This window comes from Lactuca saligna, chromosome 1 (assembly GCF_052625555.1).
Source record: "Lactuca saligna cultivar CGN05327 chromosome 1, ASM5262555v1, whole genome shotgun sequence".
Classification (NCBI taxonomy): Eukaryota; Viridiplantae; Streptophyta; class Magnoliopsida; order Asterales; family Asteraceae; genus Lactuca; species Lactuca saligna.
In genome coordinates, this window is record NC_136417.1 from 65,987,429 (window position 1) to 66,002,821 (window position 15,393).

Here is a 15,393-nt window from a genome sequence, read left to right on the forward strand (position 1 = left end):
TCAGGGCTTTTGTGTTTACTATTTATTTAATTGATTTTAAACGGAATGTTACAGAATTTCATCCTTCATCTCTTGAACACAAACTTAACTAGGTTCAACTTTTCTAGTTACATCTCTACCAAACAACCCATGTTTACTCATTGTTAAACCGTCCTCACTCATGTTCCCTATTCTATGATGCCATAACTCTATTTATAATCAACTGATCCAAGGATTGGGATGCCACCACCCTTCCCCTAACCGTACTACCATATAGGAAATAAATCCCGTGATTCATCTTTCCTTTCATAACCAAAAGAGCATGTAATGCAAGTAAATTCAATCTAAACATAATAAATAATAATTATTAAAATTAAAATCCTTGAATAGGATAATCTATAGTCGTGTGCTTTGCAGACTATATAATATAAATTTGATATGTTTTGCGGAATATACATTGTTATTGGATTTAGATAATTGACCCATTAATGGAAGATGTATTATTTCTCTTTAACTATGTACAACTCTTATTGGCTCATGCAACGTGCGTTGACACTTGTTTCGTTTACTTTGTGCCATTTGTGCCATATGATCGGTATATGATAGTAGAAGCTTGGCTTGATAAGATGGGGTTACATTTAGGTATAGTGATTTGGGAATAAATTATGACACTTGTAGTTGGTTTATTTACTATTGTACTTTGCTTGCACTATATTTAAATGGTTTTGGATGATTTTTTAGAAAGAACTTAATGTTGTGGTTTGCTTTCAAATATTTTTAAGCAAGTTAAGTTTTTCGTTAAAAATATTTCAAATTAATTGAAGAAAAAACATGGTAAAATTCATGGCGTTACATCGGGTTCTACTTACTCCTATATATCATATGAATTTAGTGCTAAATTGAATGTGCCTGAGAAATTGAAGCCTTATGGTGTAAAGAATTATGAAGTCAATACTTTGAATTGGAAAACGAGGTGACATTGACTTTTCTAAGGGTAACGTGTTTTTATGCTTGTGAAATATGTGCACCACTTATCCAAATGACTATGCTATGTAATTCATGTTTTTTAGATGAGGAATGACCAAAAACGGGATCTGGGAGTCGAATCAAACCCTAATTGGAACAAATTGAAAGAAGATTTGAAAGACGTACCGATTTCCGATCCGACTAGCGTTTAGAACGCTTTTGTACCACGATCGAAACAATTGGATCCCACAGAGCTTCACTTTAACTTCTCATTATAATTCCTATAAATATGTATACAATTGCTTCAAAGAATTTATGTATAGTGAATTGTATATGGTGCTACTCATACCCTTGTCATCGACTTCACATTTACTTTAAAGTAGGGGTGAGTGCGTTGTGGTTCGGTGTGGTTATTGGCTAAAACCTCACAACTAACCGTAAATGCTGTTAATCCATTTTCAAAACCGTTTGATGCAGTTATTTTTGTAGTGCGGTTAGACGGTTATTTTTGTGGTGCGGTTTTGTTTTGTTTTGTTTTTTTGTTTTTTGTTTTGTTTTTTTGTTTTTTTGTTTTTTTGTTTTTTTGTTTTTTTTTTTGTGTTTCGATTATTAACCGCATGGATTTTGTGCATTTATTTTGTGTGGTTTTTAACCGCAGTTTAGAGTTCAAACGGTTTTAAGAATTCAAACATATTACTTGTAATAATAAAAAAAATAAGGTATAAGACACTTAACTTAAATCACAAACAAGTAATATCTTAAAAAAGTGAAATCAGTAGTAATGAATAATAAATATCTTAAAATTGTGAACTTTCATCATTTTCCAAAATTAAACATAAAAAAAATATATATATATATATATATATTTTTGTCTTTTAAAATTTTATCATTTTTTCATCCATGAAACTTATCGTATTTTTAATATTTAATATATTAAAAATTATTAAAAAAACTGTATATAATATATACGGTGCGGTGCGGTTTTTTTTGCAGTTTTTGAAAACTAATAACCGCCCCGCACAACAAATTTACGGGTTTTTGAAAAACTGAAAACCTCATCACCGATTTTTATTGCGATTAATTTTAGTTACAGTGCGGTTTTTGTTCACCAAGTACTTTTTTTTTTCTTTAATTGAAAATGGTTTGTAGGAAGAATAGTTGCGTTCCACGAAAGTTTGAGTGTGATGAGGGCCAAAGCCAAAGCATCGTTGATCTATCTTTCACAATTGAAACACTTTTTTTCTCTATAATCTTTTTTTTTTTTTTTTTTTTTTTTTCATTTTGTTGATAAAATTAACTGTGTCAAGATTTGTATTCATGTCTTTGGATTTGGGGATATTTAATAGATAAAAGAAAGAGTAAATTATACGATCCATCTCTCGTCAAAGTATCAAATTGCTCGTTTAGTCCCTATTTTTAAAAATTAACTCGGACCGTCCCTGTAACGTTTGTTTCTCACTCGGACAGTCCCTAACGAGCATATATGACTATTTTACCCTTTTATATATATATATATATATATATATATATATATATATATATATATATATATATATATATAACTGGAAGCCAACATACCCTCTAAAACTGGAAACATATTCCTTAGTTTCTTACATTTTTCGGTGAATATATGGCCTTATACCAAATAGAGTTTGAGTCTGTTTTAATTGCATAAAAATGTGAAATTGTAAATATTTTTTTAGTTAAAAGTCTGACTATATGTTGTATTGAGTTTATGTTTCATTTGTCCTTAATTTATAGATATCTTATGAAAGTTGAACTAATTTCTTTGATTGATTTGCTTTTACATTTCTCATTTCTTTCTCTTAAATATTTTTAAGGTTCACATTAAAAAAGCTGATGCAAATCTTGATTTTGTTTTAGAAAAATGTATTTTCAATTAAAATATTTTTTTCAAATCTCATTTGATATAACTATATGAAGTGATTCTAATATATTAATCTTAATGTTTGATCATGTAACATATCTTGCTTAGATTAAACTAAGGTCAAGTTAGGTAGTTTAAAACTTAAGTAGTTTGATATTTAAAAAAAGAAAATGAGTTATTTAAACTCGAATAATTAAAGGATGGCTCATAAAAACAAATAAACCTTCAGTTGGGTTATAGTAAGTGCTATTAAAACTTATAAATAATAAATTTCTAAACATTTAAACTTAATTTAACAAATAGGATCATGCTAAAACCCTTTCAAGGGATTCCAATAAATTTCTATAAGGCTCACAAATTGTTAATATGACATGGTAGGACAGAAACAATAAAAATATAAAATATCATAAATATTAATTTATAATTTCTATAGGTCTCAACTCCTAATTAATAATACACAATCAATCATTTATATATATTTATAAAAAAAAAAATCCGAACTTTTCATTTCTAATTCTTATTGATTTCGTTTCTGCTAGAATGAATCTTCCTGATAATTGTTTAGATGTACTAATTATTTGCGCAAAAGAATTAATCGCTTCTTAGAACTAATTTCTGAAAAAAAGTATTCGTACTCGTCGCTTAGCGCGAGTAAACGGCTAGTATGTGTGTGTGTGTGTATATATATATATATATATATATATATATATATATATATATATATATATATATATATATATATATATATATATATATATATCTTTTGAATTTTTTGACTCCAAAATATATGGTTAATAACCGATGGCGTTTCATGTCTCTTAAAAGAGTCTCCTCTCAAATATTCCTAATTAAGCACCTATTAGATCGAACCCAACAATTATGGCTGTAATAACTCAAGACTGATGGAAAAATTATTGTCAACGAAATAATGTTCTATTAATTTTGGCCTACTTTCTATATGTTTTATACCTATTGTATTTATATACTCAATAATATTCATTCCTCTTCCATCAGATATAACTAAATGTTTTTCTCAATAAATGATCGAATATTGTATATAACCCATCAGATATAACTTGTATATCTCAATCATTGATCTGACAATTTCTTGTCATTTATAAAATCTCGTAGTTTACTTGGAAGGAAACCACTACTTGGTGCATATTCAGTTACTCTTAATTTGATTATATATTGATCTAGTATCAAATCATCCCTATATTCCCATAACTCACAATGGTTGTTCTCTCTCAACTTTCCGAAGGATCTTCATCTTTATCATCAATTCATGGTCACATATATGACATATTTTTAAGTTTCAGAGGTATTGATACTCGTAATAATTTCATCGCTTACCTTCATGAAGCTCTCACCAAAGCCAATATCACTACATTCTTGGATAATGAAGAGATTAAAGCTGGGGAAGATCTAAAACTGGAATTGGAGAGTGCTATCAAAGCATCTAGGGCTTCTATTATCGTATTATCTATAAATTATGCTACTTCAACCTGGTGTCTTGATGAGTTGGTGTTGATCCTTGAGCAACGTATGACATCCAACCATATTGTCATCCCTATCTTTTATCATGTTGAGCCTACCCATGTTCGGAAGCAATAGAATAGCTTCGGAAATGCAATGGCTGAACATAGAAAGATGATTGAGGCGGAGACCGATGCAAATAAAAGAAGTAAATGGACTGAAAAGATGGACCGGTGGAATAAAGCACTTACAGAAGTTGCTGGTTTAAAAGGCAATAACGTTAATGGGAGGTAACACTTTTTTACCCATATTACCATACTCCTTCATGCTTGTTTGATGAACACGTAAAAAGTTAATATCATCTTATCTCTGTACATTTTAATAAGTTTCTTCACTATCATCAAATCGTCATAATTTTTGATGCATAAAAATAGGATGACTGAATGCATAAAATTGAATCTGATTTTTCAATCATCTGATCTCTTAAACTAATTCATATAGGTAGAATAATAATCCTGCTAAACATCGGTACATTTGGAAACCAATTCATATATGCGACCTCTTATATAATTTATATGCGTTCTTTTAGAAACCAATTTATGAACGATTTGCTACGATACGATATTATAACTACACCATACTACCTTCAAATTAATTATAACATGTTTTATAACAATAAATACCTATACATTCCAGGACGTTTTGTTTACATTTATGCAAAATCACGCCGATAATCACGCTTAATGGTATTGTAGAAACATAATGAAATTTGGTGGCCGGCCATTAGTGAAATCTTACCACTCATAGGTATGGTCTTATCATACATCGGAGTTATGACCATACACATTAGATGTTTACGGTTGGAAGTGAAAATATGATATAGTTTTGATATAAAAACTTAAGACAAAACTGCAAAAATGATCCTATGGTATGTATTTTTTTGGGGTTTTAATCCAAATCACGACTTTTTTGGATTGGTAGTCCTTTTGAGCTAGTTTGTACATGGAAAATGTCTCTCCTCAAATTGAAAAGTCTAAAATACCCTTAATATATTTATTTTTCATTTTTCTTTCTTTTTTAACTATTTTATAATTAATAAATAAATACAAAAAATGACTCTCTCTCTCTCTCTCTCTCTCTCTCTCTCTCTCTCTTCCAATTTTTCTGTAAGTTCACACCCTACCAGATCGGAATTACCATCTCCGTCGAGACTAAGCATCCACCTTTGATGGAGCCTCCACCGGTAACAAGTTTCACTCCTCTCCACCATTTCTTCTTCTTCTTCTGCCTAATCTAAAACTTTGATCTCCACCATTTGACCAGGGGCACCGAGAACCAGATAACAATGATAAAGAATTACACGCAAATCGGTGGTGGGTATGGCGGTTCATAGAGTCGGAGATGTAGCCATATGGAACAAATCAATTATTCACCAATAAGATGCGTTTGCATCGAGGATTAATCTGTTAATGACACTAAAAAGAAGAATCGGTCAAAACATGTTGCAAATTCTTGATTATGTGTGCTCATCGATGATGGAGGGTTGTCATTGCTTCTTCTTCCCTGGTGAATGAAGAATACCATATTGGAATCCACAAAACTCAAACACAATGCATCAAATTTCAAACTCAAACTCACCTATGTTCCTATTATCCGGTTATAAATCCAAGCAGCCTCCCTCACCACCACAGATGGTTGCCACCGCCTCCACCTCCTTTTCTCATTCCCAATTTGCTACCAAGCACCCCTAAATGTTGAAATTTTAGTTTTTTTGTTTCTCCTGGTTTATTGTTGCTAGCGACAAAATGAGAGGACCAAAGAGACCTCGATAGATATCGACTCCTTTCCCCTCCTCAGTATTTACCAGCCACACCAAAACTCCCATGTATGAAGACAAAGATGCTGACCCATTCTTCAACCCTCGGGCTTCAAGCCCCGAAATGGAACACATTTTATCGAGATTCATCTCCAGGGATGGTGATAATTCAAGCTCTCATCAGAATATAGGTCGAATTCGGGGAAATGACCCCCCCCCCCCAATTTATGGATCATATGAAGTAGGAACGAGCGAGATCCATGGAACTATCAGGAGGTGTTGTTTTTGTCGTCGACGGGGATGAGAACACAAACAAGAACTTAATCAAACACAGATAAATCAATCAAATTTATGTTCTAATCGGACTGAACGAGAATAAGACCCACTATCAAGAACTTAATTTAACCTTCTGCCCTAATTTCACATGAAAACACAAACAAAATCAATGTTATACCATCAATAAATGTGGATCTAGACTAGAAATAATTAGTTACATATCCAATACAATGTTAATTTTGGATATCTATCAGATGGGGAGATGAATGAGAAGGACATCAAAGATGGTGGTGGTAGTCGGTGGAAAGGAGGTTGCAGAAATCGATCTCTCAGATTGAAGTGGTGATGGTCATCAAAGAGGAAGAAGGCAACAAAGGTGGTCATCGATGTAAGGGAAATCGATGGTTGTTGCTATCATTATATGGAGGTTTGGCATAGGGTCTTGGTGATCGAAGGTGGTGGGAGGCGAGGTCTTTCAAGAAGTTGTGGACTTTGATGGTAGGGGTGACGGTATGGAGAGAGAGAGAGAGAGAGAGAGAGAAGAGAATGGAAGAGAAGGAGGGGGTATGTGGGTCCAATATAATTATTTATTTTCTTTTTCATTTAAATTAAATAGAAAAAACATAAAAAAATATCAAAAGGGCATTACAGTCATTTCAATTTATTGAGGGACTAAAAACGCAACGAAACTAGCTCAAAATGACCACCAATCCAAAAAAGTTGTGGTTTGGACTAAAACCCCAAAAAAATGCATACCACAGGAACCATTTTTGCAATTTTGTCAAAACTTAATCAAAAATAATACCTTAATGTGATACAAGAGCATCCATAATGGTGAGTTCAATGGGAGATTTGAATGAGGTGACAAATCCATGTGTCATTCAATGGATGAAACTTCACCATTATGAGATACCACTTTGGTATTCAATAGAATGAATTTGAAATTCAATGGTCATTGGACTCTTCAATGAGAAAAATGAAAGTTTTTAATTCTTAAATATTTACTATAAATTGCATTTTGTAACATTCTATTGAACTTTGTAGAGTTCAATGTATTGTAGAAAGATGATTTGACAATCCATTGAACTCTATGGAGTTCAATATATTAGAGTTCAATATATTGTGAATGCCCTAAGTTTGATTTAGATCTTTGGGAAAACTGAACCTCCAAATCTAGCTTATTATTTTCGTGGATTGTGTTTTGTACTTCTTATTAAAATCAAGTTTCAGGGTAGAGAAGGAATTCATTAAAGAAATTGTCAAGGACGTCTACCATAGATTACAAGTATCGTTACGGAATCCTCTACCACTACTTATTGGAATGGATCGTTCCATTGAATTTGTCACTTCATGGTTAGATAAATTCTCATATACGACCGACGTACTCACCATTTTGGGTATGGGTGGGATCGGGAAGACGTCTTTAGCCAAATATGTCTATGGTTTACGTTGTCATAAATTTAAGAGAAGCAACTATATTGGAAATATCAGTAGGAAATGTGAACAAAACTTTACTGGATTGCTCCTTTTACAAAAACAACTCTATGATGACATTTCAAGAACAAGTTCAATTGAAGTTAATGATGTTTCTATATACACGTCAATGATAGAGAATGTTGTGTCTCATAAACAGGTGTTTCTAGTTCTTGATGATATTGATAGTCTCGTCCAGTTGGATTCAATGCTTGGAAGCAAAGGGTTTTATCTGGGGAGTAAAATTATTGTTACAACAAAGGATGCATGGTTGACGAAGAGTTGTGTACTATTCAAAAAGAAACTTGCACCCAAGCATACCACGCACTTACTTAATGTCTTAAAAGAGAATGACTCACACGAACTTTTGTGTTTTCATGCATTCAACTCAAACCATCCCAAGGCAGGTTATAAAGAGGTGTCAAATAAGTTTGTGAAGTATTGTGAAGGACATCCATTGGCTCTCGAAGTTTTGGGAAAGTCTCTATATAATCGAGATGTAGCTTACTGGGAAGATGTTCTAGAACAGCTAGAGAAAGAAACCGGTTCTCCTATAGATAATGTCTTGAAAATGAGTTTGGACTCTTTGTCATCAAAAAATGATAAAGATTTGTTTAAGCATATTGCTTGTTATTTTGTTGGAACAAACAGAGATGTTAGTGAAACAATATTAAAGGCATGTCGTATAAACACAACATCAGGGATCACGAATCTCATGGACAGATGCCTTCTTAGTATCGGAGAGAATAATGAATTCATGATGCATCAGTTGCTTCAAAAGATGGGTAGATTCTTAGTATATCAAGAATCACCTGAGAAGCCATGGAAGCGAAGTCGATTATGGTTTCATGAGGATTCATTCAAAGTGTTGAAACAAAAAAAGGTTAGCGACCATGTATAATTGTTACCAGCATGCCTGTTCAAAGTATTTTTGTATTGTTCATATATATTTACTTTTTTTTTAGCTTTCTTTTTTTCTTAGGGTAAGGGGAATCTTCTTGGCCTTGCTCTTGACATGCGAATGCTTAAGAAAGGGAATTCGTATGCATCTTTTAAGATGGAAACAAATGCACTGAGTAACATGGAAAATCTAATGCTTCTACAACTCAATTATGTTCAATTTAGTGGGTCTTATGAGAATTTCCCGGACGAATTAAGATGGTTGTGTATGCATGGATTTCCATTAAAGTCTATACCTTCAGACTTACCGATGGAGAATTTGGTTGCTCTTGACATGTCATATAGCAGCATTGAATCACTTGGCATTTGTTATAGCAATCCACAACTTGAGAGTAGGAAAAAGGTAACTTATCTCCATTTATCATTCTTCCGACTGAGTGACTACTATTCTAACTTATTTCCATTTTAGCAGTTGATCGAGTCGTGCTCAAAAGACAAAAGCTTGCTTGGGTCACTGAAGATTCTTAATTTAAGTTTCTGTGAACAACTTCGAAGTTTAGGAAGCTTTGAAAAAGTTCCTTCACTTGAAATGTTAATACTTACAAATTGCATTGGCTTGCTTGAGGTCTGTGATTCAATCATGCATTGTGTTGAACTTGCTGTCATTGATATGAGCTACTGCAACAACCTTGATCATTTTCCAAGAACCTTACACATGTTAAAGAAGGTTAAAACACTATTGCTAGTTGGTTGTAACTCTAGTAAATCACGAATCGAGATTAGGGATATTGTTTCACCAGGAATACCTACAGAATCGTTGATTGTACCAAGAGATTTTAAGCTTTTATCAGTTTCATTGCCGAGATCTTTGGTACGATTGTCACTTGCAAATAATGACTTGGCCACAGAATCCTTTCCCACGAGCTTTGTTTGGCTATCCATGTTAAAGGATTTAAACTTAGATGAAAATCCTATGATTTCCATGCCCGTATGTGTGAGAAGCCTTCCAAGTCTTGAGTCACTTAGTATGAAAAACTGCAAAATGCTGACATCAGTTGAGCGTCCTCCACATACACTAACATATCTGGACCTATATTTAGGTTCAAAGAAGGCTATGCTACGAAAAATTGTATTTGATCCAAAAGTAACTACCCCGCTTCAGTTCTCAATAGACTGGAGGCTGTTAGCATCTTCTTCATTTGAATTTGAAGGCTTGATCAAAATCCAACCAATTGCAAGCATTGAGAAAAAACTATTACGTAGTTTGGGCTGGATTGACCTCGATTTCCTAAATGAAAGACGTTTGGTAGCAGAGCCTGTGTCTAAAGGAAGAGAAGAATCTAAAACACAGGTTTGCTATTGTTAATTATCGTTCTTAATTTGTCTGATTATGTGAATATCTATGTATATAATAATGATATGGTTATTTAAATATGGTGGTTGTATTTGGCAGATGTATTACGAATTTGGAATATTCAGCACCATTTACGTTGGCAAAGAGATTCCAGATTGGATTACATGTAAAAGAAAGGGGCCATCGATATCATTTATCATCCCATCATCTCTTAAACAGTTCAGAGGATTGAATTTTTGCTATGTGCTGACATCTCGAGTTCTGAATGAGAGTCTTGGAATTGTAGAGCAAGATCAGGTCCTTGATTTGCCAATGATCATAATTAGTAATATAACCAAAAAACACACCTGGATATACCATCATTATGTTTACAGAGTCCGTGTAGATGGGGATTTTGCAATAATGTTAAGCCATTGGATGTTTGGGATGAATGAGATGGAAGGTGGTGATGAAGTCACTATTGCTACAACACAGGACCTTGGACTTACAGAGGAGGTTGGAGTTGGTTTTATGTATGATGATGGAAACACAGATGAAGAAGATGCATTGGGCTATTACAAGTCTTGGAATCATATCATTGGTGGAGATCTTTTAGGATTTCAAACAACAACAGGCGAATACATCCTGAATAGCACTCGGTTTTTGTCATCTGGCCGTGTAGTATTTCCATACTATCTTCCATACATTGGAGACGAACCCTATTATAAAGGTATAATATCACTTTTAGTACGTATTATCACACAAGTAATATCAATCAGGGTTATGCGAAAGAAAAATACTTGTCTCCTTAAGTTTATATATGTTATAACTATATACCGATATGACCTTATCTCTTTAAAAAGAGTGGATCATGACTTGTTTATCTTAAATATATGGATCATGATTTACTATTTTATTGACCTCTAAAGTAAGGCTCTTTTTATAAATAGAATGAACTTTTAATTTTAAATGGATCCACCGAATATTAATTTATGCCTATATGAGTCGATTTGTTGGATCAATTGATCAAAATACCACTCATTGAGAAGCTTAGCTACAATTACTTGGTCCAAGTAGATGTATGTGAATGATAATGAACCTATTCCTTTTTATCTGTTTTCATCAGAAAACCAAGTGCATTTCAGAGTTTTTTCTGTAAGGAAGTCTAACATAGTTGGTGGCGTACATGAGGTATACTTTTTGACACCCATACATGTCTCATCCCATAAATAAAACTCATACAGAATCAAATTGTAGTGATCAATATTCTTTATTGATACAGGATGAAACAGTGTTGTACAATAGACCCTCGAAAATGTTGAAGATATAAGCTATCCTTGATAGAGAGTGACGATACTTCTTGTTAATGGCAATTACAAGATGGTAGTTATTGATGACAGTTACAAGTTGCATGTGGTTATACTCCAAGAGTTGCACGGGGTTCTCTTAAATGGTTGTGATGGTTAAGAAGCAACCATCTTAGGCTATATATGTTGTAGTCTAATGTAAATAGTGTTATTATTGTGATTAATAGTAAAATCTTGTTTTGTTGTTCAAGAGTTTCTTCTATTATATCCTTTGTCTTCAATGTTTCTCCAACTGGAAATGGTCTTATGAAAATGTGCCCATAGGTTATCGAATTGACCAGCTACAAGCAAAGTTCTCATCCATATTTATAAGAAAGTAAAGCTTATGAAATGAAGTTTGTTGTGTATTCGATGAACGAGAGATACATGTATATATATATATATATATATATATATATATATATATATATATATATATATATATATATATATATATATATATATATATATATATAGAAGATATACACAATTAATCACAACTGCCTAACCTACTTCCATACAATTATGAAACTATATATACGTGAATAATAGATCCTAAAGAATAGGACTTAATGACTAAGTCATATTGTAACATACATAAATATGGTCCCAAAAATTTCATTTTTAATAATAGATAAAACAGAATTTATCAATGACATCCAAACATATACATAAAAATCTTTGTATTAATTTCTTTAAAATCAAAGTAAAACATCCAAGGCGGAAACTTATGGTGTGTGCCCTGCAATCATCCCGAGCTCTTCCTTTTGAAAACCGAAGTACCTGAAACCAAAAGTGAAAACCGTAATCATGAAGCTTAGTGAGTTTCCCCCAAATTGCCACATACCATACACATAACATACAACTAGGAGATACGAGCCCCGCCCACACTCGGATAACGAGCCCTGCCCACACTCTGTGAGATACGGGCTCCGCCCACACTCAGCTAACTAAGAGATATGGGCCCCACCCACACTCTATGAGATATGGGCCCCACCCACACTCAGCTAACCATGAGATACGGGCCCCACCCACACTCAAATAATAATGAGATACGGGTCCTGCCCACACTCACATACATAAACAAACACATACAAGTATCACACAAAAACAATTACACAACCTTCCAAACATACCAATAACCACACACAAGTAATGATGAGATACAAGCCCCACCCATACTTAGCTAATGATGAGATACGGGCCCCGCCCACACTCGAATAATGATGAGATACGGGCCCTGCCCACACTCACATATATTTAATCATATAAACATTCAAACACATGCGAAAATCACAAAGATAATAGCATACATCACAATCAACGAGCCCCACCCACATACAAATCATATATGCATAACCTGATACTAGCATATAAAATAATCATCGGGCCCCGCCCAACATACATATCAATATGTACACATGCTAGGGTCATGCAGACAACTGACATCCTAACATAATAACCATGGGCCGACATTAGTGCCTTCGATCCGCTAAACACAGTGAGGAGACTTACTTTGTTCTGCTGAAGTCCCGCAAATAAAACTCTACCTGCTGGATGACAGATTCACGAATTGTCAACATCAAAACAACACACAATTAATAATATGGTTCCAATACATAACCATAAGTCCATATTTTGGGTAAAAAGACCATTTTACCCCTAACCTAGCTTGGTCTAAGACCAAGGCCCACACTCACACTCTGAAGGCCCAAAAGTCAAATAATCAACCAAGACCCAACTATGGCCGACTTTTCCAAATTGGGCCCAAACCCCTTGCATGTGCCTTACCCTAAAGCCCATCCAAATAATCTAGTCCATACACTTGTTCTCAGATGGCCCATATGAATCCAAACACCTAAGCCCAAAAGAAAGGCCCAACTTGAATGCCAAACATAATTAGGGTTTTCACATGAAATAACAATTAGGGTTAAGTGTTCTTACTTAATCCATTAAGGACTTAATCCATTAAGTCCATCACTTCACTAGGCCATTCATTTAATGTAGTGAGACATAATTCAAAATTTCATTCTAACAGTCTAAATGCGGGCCCCGACAAATCCCAAACTAACATTTCCAGAATTAGGGTTTTCTAACCTCTAATTAGGGTTTCCAACCCAATCACAAGCCAAATAAGTTCAAGATTAAGCTATTTGGCCGATTAGGGTTTCACTATGTCGAGCACCACCCACTGCCACGTTAGGTAGTGGTGGTCGATGGTGGCAACCAGCACCTCATGGTGGTGGTGGGGGTTTTCCTTAGCTTTTCTCCGGCCCAAAACACCCAATCAACATCTCAACAAGGACAAAACACACTCACACACACCTATTGACACACACAGCCACCCACGTAATGGTAGGCGGCAGAAAACGGTGGCAGCCACCAACTCATGGTGGTGGCGGTGGTTTTCTGGCCAACTAACATACACACTACACCACAAATTTTGCAACCTGTTTATACACACGAACACATACACACTTAGCCACCTCCCATGCAACTGACATCACCGAAAAAATATGAAAACAATGGCCAAAGCCACCTGCGGTAGCAATGTGCACAAAGTTCTACCAACAGAAACGAAGGAAGAAGAGGGAAGGTGGGTGACGAGTATTCTTACCGAGAGGCTTACAGTCATTCATGACTCAAGCAGTGGCGTTCACAGCTTCCTACGTTGTCTCGGTGGTTCTTTCGGCTTCTCTTATGTCTCCGACAACAAGGCTGTTGCGGTGGTGCTCAACGGCGAGGCAGCAGGCGGCAGACGGACACAACACTGTGGTGGCGGCTAAGAGGGTTCACATGGTGGTGGTGGTTGTTGAAAAGTGCCTCTAGGTTTAGGGGCTGTTTGTTTTTTATGGGAAGATCTGCGCAATCACTTTTGTCTGCGCCGCGCAGACAACGCGCAGACACATGCCCTTGCAGAGTGTTTGTTTTTTGGAAGTGCGCAGCTCAAAAAACGTCTGCGCGAGATCTTCCTGACGCAGATATGGACCATTTTCTTCAAAGGTCTTTAGACCTCATTTTTACCTTAAAAAAAAAATCCACCAATTTTTTTTTCTTTCTCTTTTTGCTGAAAATGCATTTTTAATATTTATAACGTGAAATTAATTTTGAAAAATTAATTTATTTCAAGAGCTGCAGACGTTAAAAACAAACTGTCTTCTTATTGCAGACTACAGACATTTGGTCCACCTCTTCTACCACAGAGGGTTGCAGATGTTGTCCGCACACTACATATATTTTGGCTTCAAAAAAACAAACAGCACATTAGTGTTGTTCCAGCGAAAGAGAAGGAAGAAGCGTCAGGTTCAATCCCATGCCTTCATCCAAACTTATGTTCCATTTTCCAAGTTTGGCCCCTCCCCATAAATCTTTTTTTTTTCATATTAAGTCCAATACTTACCAAACAATCCCTACCTTTAATAATTCATTACAATATAAGTCTAACAGTTACCATTTAACCCTCAATAATAAAAATGTAGCTTTTAACACCCTAATTGTATACACCCTGTTAATTAGTATGGCTTAGGGCTAAAATGCAATACATAAAAATACGTCTCGAGGTTCTAAGGGTTATTATTTATTTATTTATTTAAAAACAGAATGTTATACATATTGACAAATGAATTCTCATTTTTACCCCCTGGCAAACTCAAGTGGGGAACGAACTTGAAGCTTGGAAGAAAGTGTAGCAATATGTTCTTTGGCTACAAGCTTAGTGAAAATATCGGCAAGTTGGTCAGCTGGAGAAACTTGGCAGACTCGAAGATCACCACTGTCAACTTGTTCACTTACAAAATTGAAATCAATAGATATATGTGTAGATCGAGTTCTTGGAATAGATGTAACATCCCAATGATGAGGTACTTCTAATTCTGACCCTATAATTGCATTATATTGCATTTTGGTCCCTAAGTAAAAGAAAGAGTGCAAAAGGGGCCCA

At 34.6% G+C, this 15,393-nt stretch overlaps 2 protein-coding genes across 2 annotated transcripts; both read left to right on the forward strand.

Moving 5' to 3' along the window:
* Positions 1-4,066: 4,066 nt before the first annotated feature.
* Positions 4,067-4,447, forward strand: LOC145007570 (toll/interleukin-1 receptor-like protein). Its single transcript, XM_078966489.1, has one exon. The coding sequence runs from the start codon at positions 4,067-4,069 to the stop codon at positions 4,445-4,447; it is 381 nt and encodes a 126-aa protein (XP_078822615.1).
* An 18-nt stretch (positions 4,448-4,465) lies between these two features.
* Positions 4,466-11,437, forward strand: LOC145007580 (disease resistance protein RUN1-like). The gene is made up of 7 exons (XM_078966498.1): positions 4,466-4,599; positions 7,632-8,757; positions 8,857-9,177; positions 9,247-10,125; positions 10,228-10,837; positions 11,234-11,298; positions 11,390-11,437. The coding sequence occupies exons 1-7, from the start codon at positions 4,466-4,468 to the stop codon at positions 11,435-11,437; spliced, it is 3,183 nt and encodes a 1,060-aa protein (XP_078822624.1).
* Positions 11,438-15,393: the final 3,956 nt, after the last annotated feature.

Bases quoted from the DNA above. Each gene is read 5' to 3' on its own strand.
- LOC145007570 (XM_078966489.1), top strand. From the start codon at position 4,067: ATGGTTGTTCTCTCTCAACTTTCCGAAGGATCTTCATCTTTATCATCA.
- LOC145007580 (XM_078966498.1), top strand. From the start codon at position 4,466: ATGGCTGAACATAGAAAGATGATTGAGGCGGAGACCGATGCAAATAAA. The intron at 10,126-10,227 runs GTTTGCTATTGT...TGTATTTGGCAG, and splicing joins GAGAAGAATCTAAAACACAG to ATGTATTACGAATTTGGAAT. The intron at 10,838-11,233 runs GTATAATATCAC...TGTTTTCATCAG, and splicing joins AGACGAACCCTATTATAAAG to AAAACCAAGTGCATTTCAGA.